The 14,190-nt window shown below is 45.5% G+C and overlaps 1 protein-coding gene across 3 annotated transcripts in view; it reads left to right on the top strand.

The window, feature by feature from the left end:
• MYO1D (myosin ID) overlaps window positions 1-14,190 on the top strand; it is a 284,752-nt gene that overhangs the window by 260,077 nt on the left and 10,485 nt on the right. Inside the window, exon 22 of one of the 3 annotated variants that reach the window (XM_016152542.2) lies at window positions 9,261-10,879. The exons of the other annotated variants lie outside the window; for them this stretch is intronic. Within the exon in view, the coding sequence (XP_016008028.2) occupies window positions 9,261-9,660 (400 nt within the window). The 3' untranslated portion in view covers window positions 9,661-10,879. Of the gene's footprint in view, window positions 1-9,260; window positions 10,880-14,190 lie in introns of those variants that run through there. 3 annotated transcript variants of the gene reach the window in all.

Below are 14,190 nucleotides of genomic sequence, written 5' to 3'. Positions count from 1 at the left end.
AGGTCCCCATCGGGATGGCTGGATCATTTGATGCTATGAATTAGTTCTTTAGAAAAAAACCAGTGGTGTAGAGTTGTTATGGATTAGTCGCTTTTCAATAGAATCACTTATGCACTCAATCTAATTTGTCCCATTTTTAATTGATATGAGATAAAATGAGCAGAAGCTGGAGGGGTTGGTGGAAGTGGCCCACTCCATATATAACCAGCCAGGTATAAAGAGTAAGTCTTTGGAAAATGTGACTAACCCATTTACGAGCCAATAGGGGTATCTACAGATTGTTCTGCTCTCTCTCCCAGGTAACCCTGCAGGCAGTAAATAAGGCCTGTATTAGAAGCCACTAAAGCTGTAAACACACTCAGCAGGGAAATCTGCCAAAATTGCCCACAAGATATCAGATGCAATTGACATTCTACTAGAAGTGTGTCTGCACTCAAGGTCAAGGCAAATTTGGCATGAAGCCACATGGGGACAATTCACATCAAAATCTCTTAGGAGACTAGGTGGGGAGGGAAATAAAGGTTTTTCTTGGGCTCCTAAATCAAATTAGTGATCATGGAGAGAATAGGAACTCTTCATGGCAGGCAGGAAAAATACAAGTGTGGCCTGAGAGAACCCACACTCTCATTTCTAGCCAGCAAACTCCAGCCTGAATCCAAACAGCCCATTTCTGGGGACTTAAAAAATAAGAGAGCACTGAATGGTCCTTGAGCCCCCCACAGGGCCTTTGATGTGTCTACCAGCAGCAGCAGCAGCAGCAGCAGTTTCTGTGAGTAGTTTCTGTGATGTGGGATTCCTGAGCAAGAAGGACTGGGCTCCCGCCACTGGTTCCTCTCTCATTATAGGACCAGAAATAGATGCCCAGGAAAAGGGAAATAAGGCCTCATGGAATGTTTCATCCGTTGGAATATTGTTCTGCGCTGCCTGACAAGATTACTGAGTTCTCGCTTCTGTAGCAATGGCATTGAGTAAGAGTCTGAAAATTGATGCATTATGTACTCGCTTAAAATAGCAAATGCAGAATAGAAAAAGCAGAGCTGCTAAGAAGTGTGCAGAACATACTGATAGAAAGGCCTCTTCGCCTCTGTTATTACCAGCATGAAAGGGTGTACTGGAGTCGGGGGTAGATTTTCCATCAAGAAGTATTCGTGTGGTAAAGGCTTCTGCACCACAGTGAGACGAGGGTACATTTTTCAGCTGACATAACTCAGTGCAAACCCTTCTATTCTCAAACAGGTGGTAGAAAGTGGGCAATTTGTTTTTCATCTCAGTGTTCTGAGGTTGGTTTATGAGATAGTTGCTTCTGTTTTAACCTCTTTGAATTCCCCTTAGAACAAAAATCCCCAGTTATTTGCTACCTAATCAAATATTCTTCACCGTGGGTCACAGCTGTGTGGATGGGCAGCAAGGTTTAATGAGAGAGAGGTGGGAAATATATTAAAAACATTGTGTCATCAGCCCCAAAGAAGAAAGCAGCATCCTTTGTCAGTTTAAATGAGATTTTAAAACACCCAACCAAGAACAAGTTAAAGTGCCTTCTGAAATTGACAAGCCTTTTCGCCTGTATGGCTCTGGGTAGCAGAGTTGTTTCTAAAGAGGATATCTGTAGTCAAGCAAAGAGGCCTTTAGACACAGGGATGTGGGTCTTTTCAGTTCTTCTATCATTTGTTTAACCAACATTTTAAACATAAGGACCTCCTTTATTAAAGAACTTTACTCAGTTAACAAACATTAATGGGGAACTTGCTTGGTGCTGGGCACTGCACTAGCCACTATGTGTATATCTACTTTAACTCTCACCTAAACTCTTGGGAAGAGAGAGTATTACTGCGCTTAATTATCCCAATTAAGGAAATGGAGCTTAAAAGGGTTAACGAATCATCCAGAGCCATACTGTACTCAGAACTAAGACTAGCTGGTTCTCACCGCCATGCCCCATCGTTTCTGCCCTTGACTAAGCAGCATTCCTAGAAATATACAGAACCTGGAAGTGCCCCCGTCCCCATCTCTTCCCTGCTATTGCTGCCAGCTGGGATGTGGGACTCCTGGGGGTGTTACAGCCTAAGTTCTGAAAGGCTGGTTAGTACCTGAGAGAGATCACCTTTCCCAGGCTCGGCAAGCAGTTTGATGGGCTAAGAGCCCCTAAACAGGGATATGAACTAACCGTTCAGTAAACCATAATTTGCTGATTATTGTTGAACATCGATCAACAATGTTTCCAAATTCTTTTAGGTCACCACAATTTTAGAGAATTTGACTTTCTATTTGTGAAACAAGGATTAGACCTTTTTCTTTTTCCTATATAAATTGCACTATCACTCCTAGGAATGCTGCTTAAATGTTTATACATTTTGAAATAAAGATTGTTGAAAGGAATGGTGGGGAAAGCGTAAAACACAAAACATTAAATAGTCAGAAACGTTAGGGAGTTTGGGTGTGTGCGTGGCAGCCAGGTTGCTGAAGGCACAGTGTGCAGACAGGTGCTATCCTTGCCATTTTAACACTAAAGTTTCAAATTTCAGTCCTACTGGCTTAATAGAGCACAGAACCACAGCCATATTTTAAATACTGATTTCATAATAGAATTTGCTCACGAAATAAGTTTTGTGAAATAATTTCGATATATGATTGACTGGATCACATGATGGAGGACCAATGAGTTGTGAATCCCTGAGTCCACATAATGTAGAGAAAATCTCTGGATCATTTTCCAGAGAAAGTCAGACTCAGCATGATCCAAAACCAAACTCATTCTCTCTTTATTACCCAAGCTAAAATCCTAGGGACATGGTAGACTCTCCCATTTACCTGGTAGACTCTCCCTTTTGCCATCCATGTACAGTCAATCATCAAGTTCTTATTCAGAATCAGCCCTTAAACTTGACCTGCCTTTACCTTCTTAACAACCATAGTGCTTTCTTCCTTGATTTATAGTTTCCTAACTGGTCTTCCTGCCTTAAAGTACCCCCATCCATCTATCTTTCACATCACCCGCTTCCTGTCAATGTCATGTATTTGCTCTTTTATTAAACACCTACTATATGCCAAGCACTCTTTTACACACAGCAATACGTACAAGGTCCCCCTCCCATGGAGCTTAACTCTGGGGAGGAGGCTGGAGCCATGGGAAGACAGACAGTAAACAAGCCAAGAATCAAGTCATTTCAGATAGTGATATGTCCCCTGAACAACTATCTTCTCTACTCAGGACTCCTTAAGGTTCCCAACTGCCTGCAAAGTTAAGCCTAAACTCCTTGCCTGTCATCTGTCCCAGCCAACTTGACTGGTCTCACCTCCCCCACCACCACTCTGTCCTGAACCCTGAACTCCAGCCCCGAGCCTGCCATTCCCTGAACATGCTCTAAATTTCACTTTTAGGTCAAGCTTTCAAGTCCTCTCATCCTCCGGGGGGCAGTTCACTCTGTCCTGTCTGTAGGGTCTTTGGAGATCCCTATGTGCTGAGGAGGCCCAGGTAGCTTCAGGGAGAGAGGACAATCAGAGCTTGAGGGACATTGTCGAAGGACACCAGCTAAGCTGGGTGAGCCTACTGGGCTCAGTGCGAGCCTGTTATACAGGAACTCAGCACGCTGTCCCATGGCTCTGTCTTCCTCCATGTCTGTGGGGAGCAGAATGAGGAAGAGACATCAGGTCACGATCTGGATCAGGGTGCCGAGAGCCTAGTTTATTTGGATGATGTGGCTGCATATCAAAGCCACGGGTTACACAGCCCGAGAGGTCGCGCCCTCACAGAGGGCAGACAGAGAACTCCCTCCCGTCTGCACACTCTTTAGACCTTTAATGGTGCCCACTATCACACTTTATGTAGCAGGTGTTTGTTGATAAGTCGGCCTCCCTCCCCTGACAGTGAGCTTCTTGAGGACAGAGACTGTTTTATTCTTTATCTTGCAACCCAGAGCCATAGACACAGCTATTAGATTTAGAACATGTTTCAAGACGATGGAGGAACTCCTGAGCTTGTGGCAAAACTTCTTCTTAGTTCCCGTCTCTGTTCAAAAAATGCCATCCTAAAAACCCCGAACCCAGTGGACATCTGAATTATGCATTCTTTTGATGGTCTTTTTAGTATATATGTCTCCAGTATGTTTATTTGCAGCTCTCAGCCAGCTTAAATGTTCAGTTCTTGGACAACCAGGACTGGGATCCTGTTAGTGCCTCTGTAGAGCGACCCATGGCCACACACAAATATAAGCTCAAATGCTTCTTGGGGAGTTGAATAGGTAAATATAGAATGATGTTCCTGACAAACCACTAAAAACCATCTGTTCAGAGGAAGATGTGGGTCCTGCTGCATGTTCAATCTCATCTTATTTAGCACCTTCATTAATGATGTGACTAGAAAATAAACAGCAATGTTCACAGATGGTGCTAACTTTGGAGGTGCTGTTAGCAGAAGTGTCAAGGTAGGAGAAGTAGAAGCGTAAGCAGGAAACAGTAAAGATGTGTTTTTAAAAAAAAAAAAGTTTCAACACAGCAAAGAGGGGGGAAAAAATCTCTCAAACAGATATTTTTGGACGAAATAAAACCCTGAAGACATTAGAGCAAAAAGCACTGAGGTGAAAAGTTGAAGGGAGAGAAAGAGAAAGAAGAAAGGCGAGGTGTGAGGGGAAAGGGGAAGTAAGGAAAGGTTTCAGATGGCCGTCGGAGGACCTGAAAGCCCCAGAGCTCAGTGCCCTCCGTGTTAGGAGATGATGGCACACAGCCTGGGCACCCTCCTGAGAAGCAGCCACACCCCAGGCCTGTGACACCGTCCTGTTCACAGCTGCTGTCCCATTTGTTTTGCGGTAAAGTTTTGTTTGGTTTGGAAGTGTTTTATTTTGTTGCTTCTGTTTTTTTGTTCTTTCCTCATATTTGAGGGAGCTGTGGGGATGGTTTTATTCTTTTAGTTTTGGTTTTAAAAGGTCTCATTATCCCTGGCATAAAGCATTAATTTGGACATTTTGGGAGGGACAGAGGAATGCACACTTTAAAAAAGTCCGTATTCCAAATATATAAAGCAAAATGGAATATTCTCAGCACCTGGGTCTCTGATGTTGGCGGAGAAACAAATCAGAGACCAAGCAGCAGTCACAAGGCCTCTCCAGATGAGCTCAGCCAGGCCACCTCAGACAAGTGGAGGCCGTGCCCTGGCCCACCTTGCCAGGAGAGGGCTGATTATACACAAAGAGTAGGAACCTTCTGGTTGACAGAAACAGAACCAGGAGTCACTATGGAGCAATGGCCCTCCTCAGGGACTTTACCTGGAAAGTTAAGGTATCAATGTCCACTGCACTGGGAGCTCTTCATAGGGGAAGAAAAATGCTCAGTTCTCTTCTTTGCTCAGAAGCACATAGTAAATAGGGAAAACAGCTAACAATTATATTCTAATGACTATTTTAGTGGCAGGATGGACAGAGCCTGAGCCTAGGACTCTGGCCCGGTCACCTGGGTTCAAATCCTGGTTCTCCTATGTGACCTTGGCAGGTACTTACTCTCTTTGGGCTTCATTTCCTCTTCTGAAAATGGAACTTACCTCATGCTGTCATGAAGATTTCATAAATTGGTATTTGTAAAGCATTTAGTAAGCCCGTATGCTTTTTTGCTATTGTTTTATATTCTTTAGATTTCTATTTTTATTGCATTATGGTCAGATAGTGTATCTGATGCTAATTCTCAGGTATTTATTCAACTTCCTTTTATGATCTAATACCCGTTCCGTGTGTACTTTAAAATAATGTATATTCTTTAATTGTTGAGCACAGTGAATATGCACATACACATAGCTTATTAATTGGGTTTAAATCTCTCTTAATGTTGTTTCCTGACCTATATGTTTTTTAGGAAAGTATATTGATTGTCTACTGTGATTGTGGGCATGTCATTATACAGAGTCCCATTTTATCCACAAAGGATACAGTCCAAGACCCCCAGTGGATGCCTAAAGCCACAGATAGTACCAAAACCACTATATATATACCACGTTGTTTCCTATATGTACATACCTATGGTAGAGTTTAATTTGTAAGTAAGGCACAGTAAGAGATTAACAATAATAACATAATAAAATAGAATTATAACGATATACTTTAACGAAAGTTATGTGACTGTGGTCTCTCTTGCTGATAACCGACCTGATAACTGGGACAGCTCCTAAGTGACTAACAGGCAGGTAGCATACACGGAACATACAGTAGACAAAGGGATGATTCACATCCCAGGCAGGACAGAGTGGGATGGCATGAGACTTCAGAACAGTGCACAGTTTAAACCTTATGAATTATTTCTGGAATTTTTCACTTAGTATTTTCAGATCGTGCTCGACCATGGGTAATTGAAACTGCGGAAAGCGAAAGCACAGATGAGTGGAGAGTCTACCGTAGCCTTGCACATTTCACACCATTTCACACGAGTGGCTTAATTTTTATTTTCTGGAGGGGATCTTCTTGGTGAACTCCTCTTTGATAAAGAAAACAATTATCTCATGAGCTCTTTCCCCAGCAATGCTTTTTGCCAGCTTTCTTGTGGTTAACATTTAAATGCCTTGTATGTCATGCTCCGTTCCTTTATTTCTAACTTTTCTTCATCATGATGATTTAAGTGGGTCTCTTGAAAATAGCACATAACTGCATTTCTAAATTAAATCCAAGAAATCCCTTTTAACAGGGCTTCGCACACCCAGTTACACATCCACACTAGTTTGTTTTCTTGTTCTTATATTTCTTCTCTGCTTTTTGTTCCCCTTTTCTACCTTCCATTAGATGATATAGATTTTCTTTTCCTCCTTCCGTCTACTTCTTTGAAAGTTATACATCAGCATTCTCGTTCTCATTTACCATGAGTTTCTTTCACGCTTGTGTTTGTCTGTGAAGCCTAAAGTTCTTAAGTCTCCCTACCCCCCATCCCAAAGGAGACAGGGACCTTTGAATGCTTCCCTGAAACACTACCCCATCTTTATGTTGTTGTTATGTGGAATTTTAGTTCAAAATTGTTTAAATCCCGAGAGCTAGTCATTTTTCTTGTTTTTTTACAGTGCGTGCTCATTTATATTGACTTGTGTGCCTGTGTACTTACTCCCGACACATCTCACATACTGACCTTTTTCTCTGGATTCGGCACCTTCACGGATGATGTGTCCTTCAGAAATGCTTTACCTGAGAGCTGAGGTTGCCCAACTCTTGAGCCTGTGTTGTCTGAGAAATGCTTTGCTTGGGCTTCACACTCAGAAGATTGATTGCATATAGAATTCTAGGTTGATGGTTACTTTCCTTAAACCCTTTTAAGAGTTTGTGTTTTCATTATTTCCTCACAGTTGATGAGAAGGCCTCCTCTTCCTTTGCAAGTAATGTCTTCTCTCTCTTGATGTTCTCAGGGTTTGCTCTTTGCCTTTAGCGATCTGCAGTGGGTTTGCTTTTCAAGTAGTCAAGAGAGAGGAAAGCTTGAGATTTCAGTTTTTTACTGAAATACTGTTTGTTTTCCCACACAGTGGTTCTGTGCCACATTGCCTGGCTGGACAGCAGACTTCTTCTGTTAACCTTTTCCTAGACCTTTTCCTGGGTAGCCTACAAGGGTCCAGCCTAATACCAGACCTCAGTCTAGCACCCTTGCATGTGGCCAGGGTGTGACTCCTGCTCAAGCCAGATATACCTGGGCTTGGCCTCTGCTGGATCTTCCCTCCCACACTGGCCTCACAGCCCCTCCTCCTTGTTGACACCTAGAGATTATCCTTTCTTTCTTTCAACGTCCAATTTGATTTTAAATATTCTTTCTGTAGAATTCTGTACACGTTTCTGGAGACCCGTCAGCCATCAGGGAGGCTTGTCGGCTCTGATTATGCCATTGGAACCAACACACCATTGCGTGCTCAGAGCTGCGAGAAAACAGGAGACAGAGATGAACACCCAGCTCAGCCTGGAGGTGGGAGTGGGGAGTGGGAGGTTCCCAAAAGCTCTGGGGAATGACTGAAGGGAATTTAGCAGGGGAGTGACAGGATCTTTTTGTGCCTTTAAAAGATCTCTCTGATGACAATGTGGAGGACTCATTTGAAGCAGGGTATGGGGCAAACTGAAGGCAAGAGGAGTCACTTAGGAGGCTACATCAGTAACCAGAGAAAAGGGCTGTGGTTCTGGGCAGGGGCAGTGGAGAGAGACTGAGAAAGTGGAATGAATAGAATGCGGTGACTCGATATGGGCAGTGGAAGGAGAGGAGGGGTTCAGGCTGATCCTGGCTTATTGGCTTTGTTGGCAGGCTAGATGATGCCACCGCGCACTGAGACAGGCCTGACGGGAGGGAGGATACAGTTTAGGGAAGGGGCCAAGAGGATGAGCTCAGTGTTGGACACATGAAGACTCAGCTGTCTGTGGAACAGTCAAGGGACTTGTCTAGTAGGTGGCTAAAAATATGTGCTTGGACCTCATGCTAAGACAGGGATGCCGATTGGGTAACCGAAAGCACAGGCATGGGCTACGCGACTTTGGGATAATGCGTAACATGAAAAAGACTAAAGATAAAACAGTATTTTAAGGAGCGAGGGGGGAAAATGCTCCTGCAGGATTCCTACTTCTTGAGGTACCAGTCTGGATGTTACCCCTTCTGGAAGCCCATCCCAGCCACCAAGCTTAGGTGGCCCTCCTCTCTGCACCCTGCGCATATCTCAGGGCATGAACATTTGCCCCTGTTGGCAATGAGAGTGCCTTGAGCTCAGGGTCTGTGTCCTACTCGTTTGTGTTCTTTCTCTGGATGGGGCCGAGCCCATTATAGGTGCTCGGTAAATAGCTGCCTTGAGAAGGGAAACAGGCTGGGGAGAAGTGGGCGATGGAGGTCAGTGAGAAGAGAGCAGTGGGGGAAGGGCAGCATGGCTAAGAGGGGCCGGGAGCTGTGTCAGGACCACACGCAGGGTAAGTGGGGATTCCGCCCACGGGACGTGGGAGCCAGGCCGGTTCAGTGACGTGCTGGAGGCAGGTGCCGGGCTGCACTGGGCCTCAGGACAAGCTGCCTGATGCAAGCCTTTAGTGACGAGAGTTGTATTTTCTAAATAAAAATGGTGTCCCTCCCCCACCCCCCAATCCTTCACCAACTGCAAACCCAAAAAGGACTCAGTAGACCAGGAGATACAATACCTCCACTCTCGGCATCGCGTGCGTGCTAAAACTCTGAGACTTGCTTCAGAAGTGACCAAAGTAAAAATATCCATTTGACCCGGCAAAAACAGAAGTAACATTACCTAAAGCAGGATTTTGAAAGGCCTGCCCTCTGTGGTTTGACAGGAGCAGAGGGACCGGCTTCCTGAAGGAAGTGACACGCACAGTGACCAGCTGCAGGCGTGAGCTCCCGGTGCCCCGTCCGTGGCCACCGTGTTCAGTGAGGGTCAGAGGTCAGAACGCACACAGTTGCTGCCAGGCAGCACCCAGATGCAGAATGGCCTGTCTCTATCACTCTAGGGTTTGTTGTGAAACACCTGACTTCACTTATGATCACTTTGAAAAGCATCTATTTACTACCTACCTGCTCTTGGCACAAGGCGAGCTTCCTCCCACCACATCCTGTGACCAAACATATGAGAATATTGCATTAGCCTCTCGTTCTCAGGAACTCCCTGTCACACTCCCAGAGAGTATAGTCACAGAGGTACCACACTTCACCTCACTTCCGTCCTGTTCCCTTTAAAGAGCATGTATCACACCCGGGATCACTACAACTCCAGCAGGGAATGCCATCGAGAAGAGAAAGTGGCTCACTCACTCCCTCAAGTCCTAATCTGCATTAGGGCAGGCCATTGGGTGGGGGTCCCCTAATCCTAGCTGACCAGGTGTCTGCACCAGAGGGGAAACTTTCTGGGCTGATTCAGCTTCTGGAGACCTGTGTTACCCCATTTTCTGCAGGACCTATAAATGCACTTCTGGCACAGGGTCTTGCATTGATCAAGTCTTGCATTTACCCATGGATTTCTCTAATGAGCAGAGGACAGGAGTCTAAATGAAAAATGAAAGAAGGTAACTTGATAAAGGCCATATGCCTACAGTGATGGCTTGGAACAGATGAAACAAGATGAAAGTTCCCGAATTCCACAGTTTGTTGAGCCATTAAATCCTGTAACACAAGATCAGGAAGAAAAACCCCTCCCCCTGTAGCCAGCCTCCATCGGCAGCTGTCATCTGGCTTGGCGCACCATCAGAGGGAGATATCCTGCCTCCGTCTGTAAAATATGCTTCTTTAAGGAAGAAGGTGCCCTGGCGCTATAAAGATTACCAATGTACGAAGCTCCAGCAAGAGATGTCACTTGACTACCCTGGAGTGTCCACACCCCATCTCCCAAGTGAGCCCTGCTACGCTGTCTCCAGAATAGGCACAAGAAACCCCTTGCTGGTCTTAAAACCATTTTGGTTGAACTCGAAATGGAGAAAGAAAACATGGTTTGAGGGCAAGTTCTCATTTTTCCATTAGATAATCCACTTTTTAAAATTATTGTGGCAAAATACACATAAAATTTATTATTCACTGGATTTACTGTATTCACAATGTTGTGCAACCGTCACCACTGGCTAGTTCCAGAACATTTTCATCACCACAGAGAAAACCCCATCCAACTTCAAGCAGTCCTGCCATGCCCTCGCTTCACTGATCTGTTTTCTGTCTCTGGAGATTTGCCTGTGCTTACATTTCATGTCAGCAGAATTATACAATATGCCTTTTTGTGTCTGGTCTCTTTAATGTAGCATCATGTTTTAAGGTTTATCCATGTAGCAGTGCTTTATTCCTTTTTATGGCTGAATAGTATTTCATTGAATGGGTATACCATTTGTTTGTCCCTTCATTAGTTGATAGACATTTGCATTTCGTTTATTGCAAATAATGCTGCTATAAATATTTCTGTATGAGTTTTTGTTCTGCTTTTAATTCTTTTGGGTATATGCCAGGAGTGGAATTGCTGGGTTATGTAGTAATTCTGTGTTTAACTTATTGAGGAACCACCAAACTCAACGCACATTGTCTTCCTTTTTTGCCTGTCGAAGGCACTGTGTGCACAGCACTAGCCGGGAGTTGCTCAGCCTAGATCTTCAGACCAGAAGGCTGGTGGTTCTTCCTTTCCTCATTGTTCTGTTACAAACTCAACACATGTAGCCACTCAAACCCTTCTTTGTGCCCAAACCCCCCACAGAAGCCCCATAAAGACAGGCTGGGAAGCAAGGCAGTGCCGCTCAGGGCTGTGCCAAGGAAAGGAATGAGAGCATTCATACCGAATTACGAACTATGCTAAAAATGTGTACATAGCATGATTCGGCAGTATCTCTAACCATCTTTTTTAGAGGTTCTTAGCACTTACTTGAGAAAGGAGGGAAAAATGTCTTCTATAAAGCAAAATAATAGTATCTGCTCCCCACATACAGTGCTTCACATCTTTCAGAATGAAAGACTCAAGCAGACAAATCCATGTGTGGGCAGGCAGCCTGCTGAGGCTAAGGGAAGACTCCTTCTCTTTGCCACTCATTTTCGGTATTTCTAGCACAGTGCCTGACATGGAGTGAGTACTCAGTAAGTGCTTGGAGAACAAATGGTTACACTGATGGGTGAATAAAATTATTCATCCATTTACCTTGATTCATAAAGTAAACAAGGAGTTTATTTATTACATACATTTGATGGTTACACAAGACAGACTCACAGAAGTTTGAGTGATTTGGACATATATAAGACTCCAGACTCTCCAGCCCTCAGACCCCTACCCTTGGATTCAGGCCTCAAGGGAATCAGGAGAGATCTCAAATGGGCTGAGAAAATGCCCAGCAGAAATCCAGGGGAAGGGTGGGGACCACCACTGAATGCTGCCTTTCTTTTCTAATGTATCTCTGATTGATTCTCAGTCAGTTAAGGGATGTTGTTGGGAAGTTAGAAGTAGATGTTCGCCACGCGTTACTATCTGTGATCTGAGAAAGGGGGCATGGCTAAGAGGAGATGGAGGTGAAGCCAGTCAACACGTGCTCTGCACACTGGTGGCTCTCTGCACCATCTCCCCCTGCTCTCCTGCCAAGCTAGGCTCCTCCACCCCATGGTCTGGGCCTGTGGTACGGAATGCCAGAGAGCCAGCATTGCCCGTGGGAAGAAGAGGACAACCAACCAGGACATGTGGGCCACCGGGGAGAGGTCCAAGCATCTGCAGGGCTGGTGCAGGAGAGCTGGGGCAGAGAAAGGAAAGGGGGCACAGAACTCATCTGCATCCACCACATCCATACCCTCTGCTTTCCTTCTTGCCACTCAGGAGAGAACCTTTACTTTGATAGCATGGTAGCCTTTGGTGGCCCATGGAAGGACCAGTACCACAGTCTAAATGATAGTTACTTCCAGTCAAGATGGCAGAGTAGGTAAATGCTGTGCTCACCTCCCCCGACAACCACATCGAAATTGCAACTAAATTACAGAACAGTTATTGAAAACCACCTGAAGACCACCTGAACAGAAGTCCTATAACTAAGGATATAAAGCAGCAGCCACGTCGAGACTGGTACAAGGGGTAGAGACACAGAACAGGCAGGTCCCACCCCCATGGTATGATAATTAAGAATCAGGAGGGATATCTTGGCTGTGGAGTTCCTCCCTAAGGAGTGAGGGTTCCCAGCCCCACACCAAGCTCCCCAACCGGGGTACCAGTGCTGGGGAGAGGAGTCCCTATAGCATCTGGCTGTGAAAAGCATCGGGTATTTTATCTGAGTAAGATGAAGGGCTGCTAGAGTCCCAGGCATTCTTCTTGAAGGGCCACACACAGACTTGCTCGCTCACAAACCCACTCACTCTGAGCTTCCGTGCAGGGGTGGCAGCTCAGAAAGTGCCAGGGACATATGGGGAGGAACCGAGTCAACTAGCTTCAGGGCGAGGGCTGAGAGGTCAGGGGTCAGGGGAGTTCTCTCTAGAAACGGAAGTGCTGACAGGTGCCATTGATCCTTTGTTGAGCGCTCTTCCCACTCAGCTGGCAGGCACAGACAGGTGCAAAATCTAAGTCTCCATTAAACTGGCTAACACCGGTTGTCCCACCCTGGTGATTGCCTGAGACTAGGCCCTGCCCAATTCACACACTGTCCCAAGCCACTTCCAGCATACAAGTTGCCTGCCTTGGCCCAACACAAGGGGCAACTGGTCTCACCTTGCATTGTAACTCCTATCAGGTGGCCTCAAGCCCGACAAAAGCTGCAGCCAATGTTGGCTTAGAACATAGCTTCAACAAAGTGCTATGTTCAACAAACCCAGTACAAGTGGTAGCGAGCCTCAGTTCACAGTATAGCCTCTCCAAAGTGCCTCCAAGCCCAACAGAAGCTGCATCGAACTGCAGATCAATTTGTAGCTCCCACCAGACAGCCTCAAGCTGGGCACAAATGGCAGCTGACCTTGGTCTGCACAAAAGCCCCTCCCAAGAAGCTCCAGAACCAACACACCCCGTGGCCATCTTCAGACCACACCAGAACACCACCCAACCGGCTCCACAAATGACACATCCCAAGGGCGGACTCAGCGGGCACCAGAGCCCTGCTAAAGCAACTCCTGTTCCATATGTCAATCCTGACAAAACAGCTGTTCACTGCAGTCACGGCCAGCCCTCACAGCCAGTCAGCCTGAAGGTCAGTCCCACCCATCGACATGCCAACAGCAATCAATGCTCAACTGCAACAGGAGGGCACACACGACCCACACAAGGGACACTCCAGGAGCACCTGGCTAAGGTGAACAGGGAGACTGCACCACTGGGCCTCCTGCGATACGTGCTACAAAAGGCCCCTCTGCCAAGATGGGGAGACAGAGCAGGTCTACCTAATACATAGAAACAAACACAGGGAGACAGCCAAAATGAGGAGACAGAGAAACATGTCCCAAATGAAAGAACAAGACAAAACTCCAGAACAAGAACTAAATAAAATGGAGACAAACAGTCTACCAGGTACAGAGCTAAAAGCACTGGTTATAAAGTTGCTCACTGAAATTACGGGAGGAATAGATGAATTCAGTGAGAACCTCAACGAAGAGAAACCAGAAAAAAGAACCAGTCTGCAATGGAAGAATACATTAAAGGGAATCTACATCAGATTAGATGAAGCAGAGGACTGAACCAGCGATCTAAAAGACAAAGTGGCAAGGGAAAAAAAACAATCAGAAAAGAAGAAAGAAAATGAGAATAATTTAAGGGACTTCTGGGAGAACCTCAGTGTATCA

The sequence above is a fragment of the Rousettus aegyptiacus genome, unplaced genomic scaffold, assembly GCF_014176215.1.
Source record: "Rousettus aegyptiacus isolate mRouAeg1 unplaced genomic scaffold, mRouAeg1.p scaffold_m13_p_6, whole genome shotgun sequence".
Classification (NCBI taxonomy): Eukaryota; Metazoa; Chordata; class Mammalia; order Chiroptera; family Pteropodidae; genus Rousettus; species Rousettus aegyptiacus.
Note: the sequence above shows the minus strand (reverse complement) of the source record. Positions and strands in the feature narration are given on the sequence as shown.